This window comes from Quercus robur, chromosome 3 (genome assembly GCF_932294415.1).
Source record: "Quercus robur chromosome 3, dhQueRobu3.1, whole genome shotgun sequence".
Classification (NCBI taxonomy): domain Eukaryota; kingdom Viridiplantae; phylum Streptophyta; class Magnoliopsida; order Fagales; family Fagaceae; genus Quercus; species Quercus robur.
Genome location: NC_065536.1, coordinates 25228193 through 25241480, shown reverse-complemented (window position 1 = coordinate 25241480; position 13288 = coordinate 25228193). Strand labels below are relative to the sequence as shown.

At 37.6% G+C, this 13288-nt stretch overlaps 1 protein-coding gene across 1 annotated transcript; it reads left to right on the top strand.

Moving 5' to 3' along the window:
* The first annotated feature begins 9507 nt into the window (after window positions 1-9507).
* Window positions 9508-10561, top strand: LOC126719439 (stress response protein NST1-like). The gene is made up of 2 exons (XM_050421990.1): window positions 9508-9573; window positions 9737-10561. Exons 1-2 carry the CDS (start codon window positions 9508-9510, stop codon window positions 10559-10561), a joined length of 891 nt encoding a protein of 296 aa, XP_050277947.1.
* The last annotated feature ends 2727 nt before the right edge of the window (window positions 10562-13288 follow it).

Genomic DNA, 13288 nt, shown 5'->3' with positions numbered 1-13288 from the left:
ATGCAAATGAAAAAAAAAAAAAAAATGCAATATATATAACAAATTATTACCTTGGCTATTCGAGCATTCCCCAATGACTCTGAATTATCGCTATTTTACGTTTGCCCTTCTAATAATAACAATTAAAAAAAAAATCCAAATCAAAAAAGGAATATAATTTGAATCTATGTACAATTCTTAGCGGGGGCGGCTTAATGTATTTGGGGGCTTAAGGCGAAAATTGATTATCTTGTTTTAGATATAAAATTACTACTAATTAACAAAAACTAGGTAGAATTTTTACTTTTTAAAAAAATTTTATAAATAGAAAAAATTTGACAAAATTTTTCATTCTTGTTGATATAATAGATTGATAATAGTAAGTAAAAAAGTGGTATTAGTGGTAGATTTAGATGAGAACTAGTAAAAGTTTGCTAATTAAACTCTTATTATTATTCTTATTTTTTTAAAAAGTACAACATTCATAATATTTTTTTACAACAAATCCTAGGTTTTAAGTTGCTTTTTTTTTTTTTCTTTGAAAATATCACTATAATTATTTTTTTGCCATCAATAACAGGTTGTAACAACTTACTACTTAGCATAATTGTAAAAGTGTTGTAAAAAATATTGTGGACGTTGCATTTTTCTCTATTTTTTATTTGTTTTTCATCTGGTAAAAAAATATTATTTTATTTATTGATTATAAATAACCTTATTGGTTAAAATTTGGGGGCCTTTTTTTTTACTTGGGGCCTTAGACGAGTGCATTTCTTACTCCAATGTTCAGCCGACACTTGGGGCCTTATTGGTCAATTTGTTTTATGTCCCTAGACTATCTATTTGGATAAGCTTATAACTAATGCGTGAAGGAAGAAATGAACATAACAAATTTTAAGGAATAGATTGTTATTGGTTGTTATTGTTGGGACAAAAAACTAATCTTAGTAGTAGTTTCAAATTTGAACCTATAACAACTAAGTACCTATGATTTGTTGTGAAAATATTGTGAACGTAACATTTCTCTAAAAATTAAACATGTTTGAACAGTTCTATTAAGAATGTTTAATACAACTAACCACCTATGAATTTCTTATGGTTCCTTTCTACAGAAAACAACGCATGATCAAATTCTGGGAACATGGGAAAATATACAAATGTAGATAATAACAAGCATGATCAATAAAATTACCCAGTGAATCGGAGGTGCTGGCAGGAGTTTTTTTTTTTTTTTTTTATTTGAAGGCGGGGCCGGGAGGAGTTCGATTGGTGTGATTCCAACAAGACTGAATGCCTTTCAATATTAAATTTATACTTGTGTTTGAGAGAAAATACTCTGTGGCTTAACACCTTTCTCTCCTCAAACTTTCTATTTTCTTCAAACTGCGTTAGCATTACGTATATATAGGCTTTTTGTTGACTAAAACACGACACAGAATTTCACCTACTAACTGTAATTTAGGCAAAGATTTTGCAAGTACTAGATTTTTTAGTTGTGATAGGCTTATCTAGAACTAAACCAAATACTCCCTTGTTGCAATTAAAATTTCCCAAATAAAAAATAACTAACAGTAAATAAGATAAAATATTTCATTTTTTCGTATTAATCAAGTTTACGTATTATCAGTATTATTATGAGCTATGTCTTTTCTCATAAAATCATATATATCCACGAAACTAGGGAACAGATATAGGGGATTTTGTCAAGTTATTAGCATTTCACGGCTTTTATCCAGTGTGTTAGTGCACTGGATACATTAAGATGTGGACATGTATTTAATTTTCCTAACATGTTTTATAAAAACTTAACCCTTAAACAAAGAGAAATGTTATGTACACAATATTTTCACAACAAATTCTAAGTGACAAGTTCTTACTCATGGGGTAAAAAAGTAATTTCAGTGATACGTTCAAGTTAAAACCAATAACAACTAACTACTTATAATTTGTTATAAAAATATTGTGGACGTAATACTTCTCTTAAAAAAATTTTAACTAACTATCATTATTTTAGTAAAGAGGTGCTACGTCCACAACAGTTTCACAACATTTTCAAAACAAATCATAAGTGTAAAGTTGTTATTGGTTCTAATCTGAATTCAAAACTTAAATTAATTTTTTGTCCATCCGTAACAACTAATAACAACCTACCATTTAGAATTTATTGTAAAAATTTTAAATGTAAAAATGTTGTTAAAATTGTTACTAGTGTGGAAACTTTCAATCAACTTATTTTAAAATGGATAGATAAGATAAGATTTTGAAATTGAAATTATCCTCTCAAAATAGACTAAAAAATAATAAAAAAATATATAAGAATTTCTAATTTTGTTTTTAGATAATTCAATAGTCAAAACACAGAGGAGAAATTTGAGCTATTGATGGTTGTTTCTCTTGGAAACACAAGTGTCAATAAGTTAAGATACAAATCATTCATTTGTACAAGTAATCAGTATTCAACTTTTTTTATGGGATAAAATAGGATAATATGTGTGTGTGGATTTGAAGTGTGCCATTAATCCCAACATTTTCTTTTGGGTAACATGAGGAGGTGATTGGTGGGTAAGGTCAGTGTGCCCATGAATAGATCCTACAAGAGTTGGACCTGTCCCTCTTTTGGAGGACAGAAGTTGGGTCAGTCTTAGCTTTTATAGGTGGCTGTGTTGTTAGTTACCTTAAAATCTGTCAAGGGTCATTAGTTACCTCAAACTAATTCATGACAGATTTACTTAATCTTTTTTTTTTTTTTTTTTTTTTGAGAAAAACAGATTTAGTTAATGTGATTCATTGAATCCAACGTTCCATGATGGAAATCATGTAAAAAAAAAAAAAAAAAAAAGACATCTAATTAAATTTATATGACAAAATCCTTGTAAGATTGGCATATTATGGCTATCTAACGTGGTGGTATTCTGTTCTTGCCCCTTCTATTTTCAACTATGAAGCAAGGGTATGTTTTCGGATGTGGGTGCGGGTGTGAGACTCGGCAATTTTTGAAAAAGTTGGGAGCAGGTGTGGCAGGGTGCAGCGATTAAAAAATTTCTAAAAATATTTTTATTTATATTTTTAATATATTGTTAAGCATATTTTTTCACATTATATAAGCATATATCAAATTTAAAAGCAATAGTAGATAATAACTAAAACATAATATTCATAAATTAAATATACCCCACAAGTTTGAAACTAAAACATTCCATGATATTCGGAAATTAGAATACAACTCACGAGTTTGAAATTAAAACAAAATAAAAAGATAATCAACAAGACAATCAAAGACAACAATCATCATCTTCAAGATCAATAGTTTCACTTCGAACTTCACTTTCACTAGTAGTAACATTAATGTTGGTATTCCCAATAACCATGGCCTCCAACTCTGGCTCATCAAATGTAAGGGTAGCATTCTCAAGAATTCCAGCTCCTCCATATATGTCACTCTCATTTCAAGAGTCTCCTGCAATATCCCACATCTTTGTTGCTATACTTTCGTACTCCTCATTACGCCTTGACAAGAGTCGAAGATTAGAATGCACATATACCAAATCCTCAGCGCATGCAGGAGCCATTTTGTTTCTTTTTAAGGAATGAATGAATTTGTATGTGCTCCAATTCCTCTTAGCACTTGAGGATGAACAAGGTTGTCCAAGAAGTTTAAGAACAAGTGTTTGAAGAGTTGGAAATAAGGAGCCATGGTATTGCCACCAAACCAAAGGTTCTAAGGCCCACCTATCTATCAAGGTAGCTGGTGAAGGAAACCTCCCTCTTGAAAATGCAGCAAACTCAACTTTCACCACCTTTAAGTCGTTCTTATCTTTAAAGTATCGATCCAAACACTTGCTCCTTTCCATAGAAATTTCATAATCTCGATGTGGAGAGATGCATTTTGGATTTTCTGAAAGCCATTCAATGGAGTAATACCTAGTTAAAGATTAAAAAACAAATATAGATGAAACGTGTGTTTTACTAGAAGGGGGGAACTAAGGAAAATAGAAAATAAATGTACTTACTTAGAATTTAAGGAATGACCCAATCAATATAGTGGTGTACAATTTTTAGTCCATCGATCAATGAGTCTATCATACACCACACCCCAAAATGAGCTATACTTATCATCTTCCAAGTTTTTGTGCTGATATATTGCTGCCTTCACCTTCTCTATCATTAAATCCCACATCTTATACACAAGATGAAGACAAGGCTTCTCTGTGTCGACTACTCGTAGCATATCATAAATAGATGTTGTGAATTCAAGGATATAATCAATAGTATCCCACCAAAGATCACTTAGAATCATATATTTCACAGTTTGAGCTTTTCCAACATCATCCTCCCTATAAGAAGCTCATTGGTCACTGATATCCATGGCTTGAAGACATCTTTTTATCAACTTCAACCTTTTCAGCATTACAACAACTGAAGCAAATCTAGTATCAGTAACTTGGAGCAGTTTTAATGGACAAAATTCATTAAACATTGCCAATCTCATTGAATGGTTCATGATAAAAACACGTATGAAAGATGCATCATCAACAATACGTGTAATTCAACTACATTCCTCATATGTAACTTCATTCTTTTTAGTGTTTTTTGCTACACAAATATTCTTCAAAGCTAGATTGAGAGTGTGGACAACACAGAGTGTCCAAAATATTTTAGGATACTCACCTTTAATAAGAGCTCCAGCAGACTTCATCACACTAGTATTATCAGTGATGACTTGGACAACTTTTTTATGTCCAATCTCTTTTATAACATCCTTCAACAACCCAGCTAATGTTTGTCTTTGAACTCACCTGACCCATCAATTGCCTTTATAAACACTGGACCCCCATCTGATACAGCCATAATATTAATAAGAGGCCTCCTTTGTGGATCTGACCATCCATCAGAAACTATACATATACCATTTTCAAGCCAAAAATCTTTAATTGATTTCAGAAGTCTTTCAACATGAGCTCTTTCTTTTTGTAAAAGGGTTGTTCTCAAGGCATTGTATCCAGGAGGAACATAGCCCTGAATGCTATGGGTAGCAGCCTATGCATAGGAACTACGATAATATGGGTTCCTTGCAAAGTTAAACGGAAGCCCACCGATGTAAAACATCCTAACAATTCTACTATCCAATTCATGTCTAACATTATTCTGGAATGCTCTCTCCAAAAGAGAATTCATAGTCACCTTCCTCCTTTTACCATCAATCGGATTTAAATTATTACTTCCTTCTTGTCTCTAAAATGAGGGAATAGGTATAGGCCCACGGCCTGGGGGAGGTGGGGGTAAGGGAATTTGACTTCTCCGTTCTCTCTCTAACTTATCATTCTCAACTTGATCATGCATTCGTTGCATTTCCAGCCTATGGCTCGGTGTCACCTTAGGGCATGCTTTAACACCTTTATTAGGAATTTTTAATAAATGACCCTTAACCTTAGAATAGGATCCCAAAATAACTACACTACAATAGTTGCACTTAAAGTGTGTATTTCCACCCAATTTAACAGTAGAACCAGGTGGTTTTTCTACTTTATGCATATATTGCCAAAGAGGAGCTTCATCATTTGGCACTTCTTGATTAGATGAAGGTGAAGTTTCTGTGCTAGTAACTTCATCTATTGCAAATTCAATAAATTCAATTTAACCTACAAATAATAACTATTAACTAAATAAATTAATAATAAATCAAACCCAAGTCACAACATTACAGCTTATATAAAAAGTTAAAGAAATCAGATCGCAGTTCATAGATTCACAAATCACAATGAGTAATAACTATTAACTAAATAAAAAATCAAACCTAATTCACTAGACTCATAACATTATTACATTACAACTTATATAAAAAATTTATAAAAAAAAAAAAATCAAATTAGGTGAGGTGAGCTTTAGACTAAAAAAATCAGATCAGCTTGAGCTTAAAAAATTTGAAAAACTAAGATTGAAAGCTTTAGTTTGATACTTGAGTTGAGACTATTGAGAGTGGGTCAAGCTTGAGAGTTGAGACTTAAGTTGAGTTTGAGAGTGGGTCGGTGAGGTTGTGAGTGAGTTGAGAGTGAGATTGTGTGAGTGTGAGAGTGAGTTGAGATTGAGATTGTGTGAGTGTTAGAGTGAGTTGAGAGTGAGATTGTGTGTGTGATTGAGTGGCTAAGTGTCTCACAGGGGAGATGGAAAGCAGAGACAGAGAGGCAGAGAGCACAGAGATGAGTGAGAGAAAGCTGAAGTTTGAAGTGAAGAATGCGTGAGAGAGTTTAGGGTTTGTTATTAAGTTCAAACGGTGCGTTTTGCACCCTTTTTTTTTTTTTTTTTGAATTTTGGCCTGAATTAGCGGTTTTGCCCGATACGGCCCGAGTTGGTGTGAATTAGCCCGATTCAGTACGAATCAGCTCAAGTTTGCACCACATCAGCGCGAGTCGTGAAACGAAGAAAAAAAAATTGGACATGGCATCGACGTGTGGGCAACGGCGTTGCCGTGTCAGATGTGGGTGCGACGGGAATTTTGCTGCATTTGTGCATCCCAAATTTTCAAATCTAGGGTCAAATTTCCACAATTTTCACTTCGGTTTTTTTTTTTTTTTTTTGGTTGAGAAAACTAAGTATTTTAACACACATACACAGAGAGAGAGAGAGGAAGATGCCTTAAAGAAATTGATAGTGGTATATATCCAAAAGAGTCTAAGGATAATCATACAAGTTGGCATTACTTATGTAGGGACTAAAATTGTATTGATCCCAAAACCGGATTAGACTCAAACGTTAACGACCCAAACAATAAATTTGTAGAGCGTGGGTAGAAGAACTAGATTTATCCCAGTAGAAAAATGATTAAACTTAACGATTCAAGATGATATGACACAGACAAGATTATCGAATTTCTCCTCAGGACCAAGCATGTTATTTCGTTTCATATAATTTTCTTCTAGAAGTCTATTGTTTCAGAGTTCCGATGCTTTCTCTCAATGCATTCTTCCATGTTATATACTGCCCTCTTGGTGTCATCTTCACCACACATGTGTAGGTTGGATTCGGGGGATCCCTTCCTGTCCCATCCAACACTTCCTGGAACCTTCAACCAGTAGCTGTAAGGCTGCTTCATCACTGTTCAGGTATCACCTCCACATTAATGCGGCCAGAGAGTTAGTTGAGAGGCAATTAATGCGGAGGCAGCAGTTATTAAAGATATTTTTTTTATCTTTCCTTTCTTACCCTTGGCCTAATGTCCCACCTTTAGTGGTAATGTAGCTTCGAAGTGTGTTTATGACGATACGGTGTTCAGGTCGCCCTCGGATACATATTGCCAAGAAGGATTTTGTCCTCGGACGAATACTGGACCCATCTCATGTGATATCTATTCCTCTTTTCATTTGGTTCCCCTTATAACCTTATGTGAGACTCCTCAGATGGTTTAACGTCCTTGGATGGGGCCACAGGCCCAGTTAACACGGTTTTAATAATTATTGATTAATTGACCCCCACAATAGCCCTTCAAAATCTTACTTTTCAACTCCTCGGGAGAAAAGGTTGATTTGATGTCCCTAGCCCATATCCTTTTATATTTTGGGCATGCTCCTGACGCTTCAGCGTCTCGGCCGCGGCAGCATTAAATTTTGGCGATACTCCTGTCCCCCACGTTCAACAGTAAGATGTAAATCGAACGGTGGAGGGTCTGTCTCGTTTTGCGAGCGGGAACTTTCCCACTCGTAACCTCTGCACGACTATAAATGAATTTTCAAATCAATTCTCTTTCTTACCTTCAGCGATCACACAATTCTAGAACTCATACACTAAACCTGTCTTTCTCCTTTTTCGTCGTTTCCCTGTGCATCTACAAATACTAGAATCTTGTCCGAGGACCCTCTTTCAAACCTATAAGTCTTCTTAAAACCTTTTCAGCTTTCATCTCAAACTTGTTAATTTTTCTACGAAACCCTTTAGGAAAATGGGGAAAATGGGTAAGTTTCGATGTTTGGTTAAGTTCGAGGAAGTTATGAGAAGTTTCCGCACTAAGTATAGGATCCCCCTAACAGTGGGTATGAGGTACGTAGCCCAGGGGAATGGGCCGGCACTAAAAGAACAGGGGAAGTGGTTATTCCCAAGATTGCCTTCATAGAAGGCGGGATGACCATCCCCATAGGTACTATTACTAGGAACTACCTTAGGTTCTTTAGGTTATCCCCAACTCAATGTGCCCTAAACATGTTTAGGGTCCTGGGAAGTATAGAAGCCTTGAATGAGAGAATGAACCTAAACCTGACCCATCATGACGTGAATTGGGTGTACAACCTCAACCATTTGAAGGGGCAGGGATATTATCTCAAGTCGAGGTATCCCGCGGTGAGGCTAATTTAGTGCCTTCCCACTTCAAACAAGAACTTAAAGGAGGATTTCCTTATCCTTTCTAGGGAATGGCATAATGGTCTGCCAGGCCCCATGGAGGAAGGAGAACCAGGTGGGAATACAGCCATAGATTCATAACGTTCGGTTTATACATACATATTTTCCTTTTTGTTTTTGTTTTTTTTTTTTTTTTTTCTGAGTCTCAGTATTCTTATCCCTAATGACGCTTCATTTCAATTCAATGATTTTGAAGATAGATGTTCTACCAAGCCCAAACTCAGTTTAGTCAACAAAGCAAGTTTAGATAGGGTATTGCAAGCCGAGATATACGTGAACGAAGCTAACGGCCAACTCCGGGCAGCTCATTTAATCCTCGAATGCACCCCCTTCTCGTTTGCTTTCCAAGCACCGAAGTGTGTGATCAGAGCCCGCGATCCTCGGCTTCACCGTATTAGCGTTGCCTACCAGGGGTTCATCGTTCCAGAAGGTGTTCCACTTCCTAAGGACACCTCCCGCACTAAGCCCCTTTTTGTTGCCACTATCTCAACTGGAGCCTCTTCATCCCAACTCGTCCATAGGGAAGAGGAAGTAGAAGAGAAAGAGGAAGAAGAAAAAGAAGAAGAGGAAGAAGAAAATCCAAAGGAGGTTGTAGAACTATCAGGCTCCTCAGACGATTTCGAGATTTTTAATCAACCCTTAAATTCCAAGGAAGATCTTGGCAAAATGGGCATACAAAGGAAGCCCCAGAAAAGTTTGATGGAGCTGATAGAGAATTAGCCTGGGAAAAGTGCCCCGGGGAAATCTACGCAGTCCCAGATTCCTCCTCCTCCTACCAAGTCCCCTCCTCCCGCTTCTCAACCACTTCCTCACCAACCTCCCCAGCTAGTTAGAGCGGACGCTGCCGATTTGAAGAGGCGAAGGGAGCAGAAAGGGAAGGACGTGGTAGACGCTGGAAAATCCCGTTTGACCAGGGAAGAAGAAACCTAACGAGCTACGAAGCAGCAAAAGACTAGCCATACTTTACAGCGAGGCCAGGAGAGGTCGGACACTCAACCTCCTGAGCCACAAGCCTAGCTGCCCGCACATATGCACGGTGGGGAGCCCCTAAGGGATGATGCATTAATTAGGGACTTCAACAGTGGCGTTGGGTGCCACATAGCCTCGGCCATAGAGGAGGCCCTATTACTTCCAAAGGACATGGCTGAATTGAAAAATACGAGGAAAAACGAACTCATCCTTAATAATAAAAGATATTTGGGAATGGTATAGTGTTAACTTTTAACTTTCTCTCTCTTTTTTTTTTTTTTTTTTGTGATCATCATTCTTTGATATGTGCTTTCTATTGACTATGATGTTGATTTCTTCCTTTTAGATTATCCAAAACACTTTTAGGCTGGATGAGATGTTTAATAATTGTCACCAATAGTTAGAGGATGAAAGGAAAAAACGCTCGTCTGCCGTACAAACTCTAAACATATCTAAGCATAACTTGGCGGATGCAAAGAAAAAATTAGCTGCTGAGGAGCAAGCTCGCAAAAGCGCTAACTCGGCCTTGGAAGGCTTCCAAAAGCAAGCCGAGGACCAGAGAAAGAGCTTGCACGAAGCTAATGAAGAATTGAAGGCTACCCGAAAGCAAGTGGTAGTCCTTAAAAAGCACTTGGAGGAAACCCAAAAATTAAGGGAGCAAGCTGAAAAATCCAGGGAGGAAGCCGAGAGGGCAAAGGTTGAGGCCGAACAGGCAACGAACGAGGCCGAACAGAAAGGTTACGACCTTGGGGTAGCTAAGACAGAGGAAACCCTAAGGGCAGAGGTACCAATGGTGTGCCACATTTACTATGCCCAAACCTGGAATGAAGCCCTTAACCGAGTTGGGGTTGAGGCTTCATTTGAGTTGAGGAAGGCAAAGAATGTGTTCTATCCTACAGCAATCCGCGCCTCGGATCCTCCATCCACTCAAGCTGAAGACACTCCCACAACCACCAATCCTAATCAGGAAGTTTTGCCTCAAAATCTTCCTCCCCCTGGCCAATCAGAACCAGTTAAAGAGACCAATGCCCCTCAAGAAGCCTCCTTGGACAAAACTGTAGCTGCTTCTGAGGTAGAGGTAGCCTCTCAAGGTTTTCAGCAGGATTTGGCTTCTACAGTCATGCTAGTTGAGGGAGCCACTAAGGACAAAGAGGGAGTCACTACTTTGGAGGCAGATAAACCAGCCAACCAAACTCCCAAGCTCCAAATTAAGTTGAAAAAATAGGCCTTATTTTACAATTTGATTAGGACTTTTGTAAGGATTTTGTTTCCGTTTGCTTGTTGTTGTTGCCGTTATATTTTTGTACTTGTTCGTTCTATTATTTTAGTTTGAATGGATTCATCTTGATTGTCTTTCATTTACAAGAGAAAAAATAACTTATACACATTAACAGTTGGCAGTTAAAATGGGTGATAAATATTAAGGCTACGAGATCACCTGGAGCCATTTCGAATACTTATATGTTCCTTCTAGCAAATTGAAACTTAAAGGAGCATTCAAGAGTTGGATAAAGTTGGATTCAAAGAACTTCACTTATACGTAAAATGATGCTCACCGTCTTGTTGGTACTTCTATTTTCAATAGGTAACTAAGAACTTTGTGATTTGAGGAAGGTACTTGAGGATTTATTATTTTGGAATGCTCAAGTTCGTGTGACATTAGCATTTTGATAATAAGAGGCTGTATTAGTTTCCATTGAACCCACTTAGCGCTTTAATAGATAGCATAGGGTATTAATTTCCACTAAGTCTGTGGTCCGAAGAAGCTGACATAACTTAGTTTCTGTTTAATACTTCATAAGATGTCATAGGGTATTAATTTCCACTAAGCTTGTAGTCTGAGGACCTGACATAATTTAGCTTCTGTTTAATACTTCATAAGATGTCATAGGGTATTAATTTCCACTAAGCTTGTGGTCCGAGAACCAGACATAACTTAGTTTCTGTTTAATACTTCACAAGATGTCATAGGGTATTAATTTCCACTAACCTTGTGGTCCGAGAACCTGACATAACTTAGTTTCTATTTAATACTTCATAAGATGTCATAAGGTATTAATTTCCACTAAGCTTGTGGTCTGAGGACCTGACATAACTTAGTTTCTATTTAATACTTCACAAGATGTCATTAGATGTGGAAACACAAGATGCATGATCAGAATAAATTAAAAGAAACTCAAATTAGATTACTTTTATTAATAATAATACCTCTTGAGATTGTTTACATTCCAAGGATGGAATACAGCTTTTTCATTTAGGTCTTCCAAATAATAGACTCTTATTCCGGCTACTAAAGTAATTCGATAAGGCCCTTCCCAATTAGGCCCCAATTTTCCCCAAGTTGGATTCTTGATGGTTCCCAGAACTTTCCTCAGCACCAGATCTCCTACAACTAACAGTTTCAGCTTTACATTAGTATCATAGCCTTGCTTGAGTTTATGCTGGTAGTAAGTCAACTGGACCATTGCATTTTCCCTTCGCTCTTCAATCAAGTCTAAACTTTTCCCCAACAGCTCATTGTTACTGTCCGAGGAAAATGTACTAGTCCTTAATGTTGGGAATCCAGTTTCTAGAAGGATGACGGCCTCGACTCCATAGGTCATGGAAAAAGGAGTCTCTCTTGTTGATCGTCGAGGCGTTGTTCGATAGGTCCAAAGAACATGTGGCAATTCCTCCACCCATTTTCCTTTTGCATCATCCAGTCTCTTCTTAAATCCATTGACTATTACTTTGTTAACAGCTTCAGCTTGCCCATTCCCTTGAGGATAGGCCAGAGTGGAATATCTATTCTTTATACCTAAGTCTAAACAGTATTGCCTGAAGGCCTTACTATCAAATTGAAGGCCGTTATCCGAGACAAGAGTGCGCGGAGTTCCAAATCATGTAACAATATTCTTCCAGATAAACCTCTTAACATCTACGTCTCTGATGTTAGCCAAAGGTTCAGCTTCGACCCATTTAGTAAAATAATCCATGCCGACCAGCAGATACTTTTTGTTTCCTAATGCTTTAGGAAAAGGGCTGACAATATCTAACCCCCATTGAGTAAAAGGCCAAGGGCTGGACAGAGGGTTAAGAATTCCTCCAAGCTGGTGGATGTTTGGTGCGAACCTCTGACACTGGTCACATTTTCTAACATACTCCTGCGCTTCCTTTTGCATATTTGGCCACCAATATCCTTGGATAATGACCTTGTGTGATAGGGACCTTCCCCCCATATGACTTCCACAAATTCCTTCATGCAACTCCTCTAGGAGTGACTCTGACATCTCGGGATGTATACAAAGCATATACGACCCAGAAAAAGAACGTTTGTATAACTTTTTGTCCTCGGATAACCAAAACCGAGGAGCTTTCCTCCGTATTTTCTTGGCTTCTACCTTCTCTTCAGGCAAGGTGTCACTTTCAAGGAATTTCAGTATAAGATCCATCCATCTCGGCGCTAGGTTGACCTGATGAACCTGAAGCGCATCCTTCCCTACCGGGGTGAGGGTGCACAAATCCTCAATGATTATGACCCGGGGCAAATTCCATGCTGAAGAGGTGGCAAGGGTTGCCAGGGAATCGGCGTGGGTATTTTCACCTCGGGTATATGTGATAAGTCAAAAGACTCAAATCCCGTTTGCACATGCCTAACTTGACCCAAATATTCCTGCATTCTGGCATCTCGGGCTTTGAGATCCCCTTTCACTTGGCCGACTATCAATCTTGAATCCGAGAATACTTCCACTACTTTTCCACCCATTTTTTGGATCATTCTCATTCCCATCAACAAAGTTTCATACTCTGCTTCGTTGTTAGTAGCAGAAAATCCCAGCCTCAAAGACTTTTCAATGATGATCTTTTCGGGGGATACTAGCACTAGCCCCACTCCCGCTGCCCCGTTGATTCGCTGCACCATCCACATACACTTTCCAGGATGAGACATCCTGTGTGGAAATCAGGCCAACCG

Excerpts from the sequence above, each read along its gene's own strand:
- LOC126719439 (XM_050421990.1), top strand. The coding sequence starts at position 9,508 with ATGGCTGAATTGAAAAATACGAGGAAAAACGAACTCATCCTTAATAAT. Across the intron at positions 9,574-9,736 it reads ATAAAAGATATTTGGGAATG|TTAGAGGATGAAAGGAAAAA; the intron begins GTATAGTGTTAA and ends TGTCACCAATAG.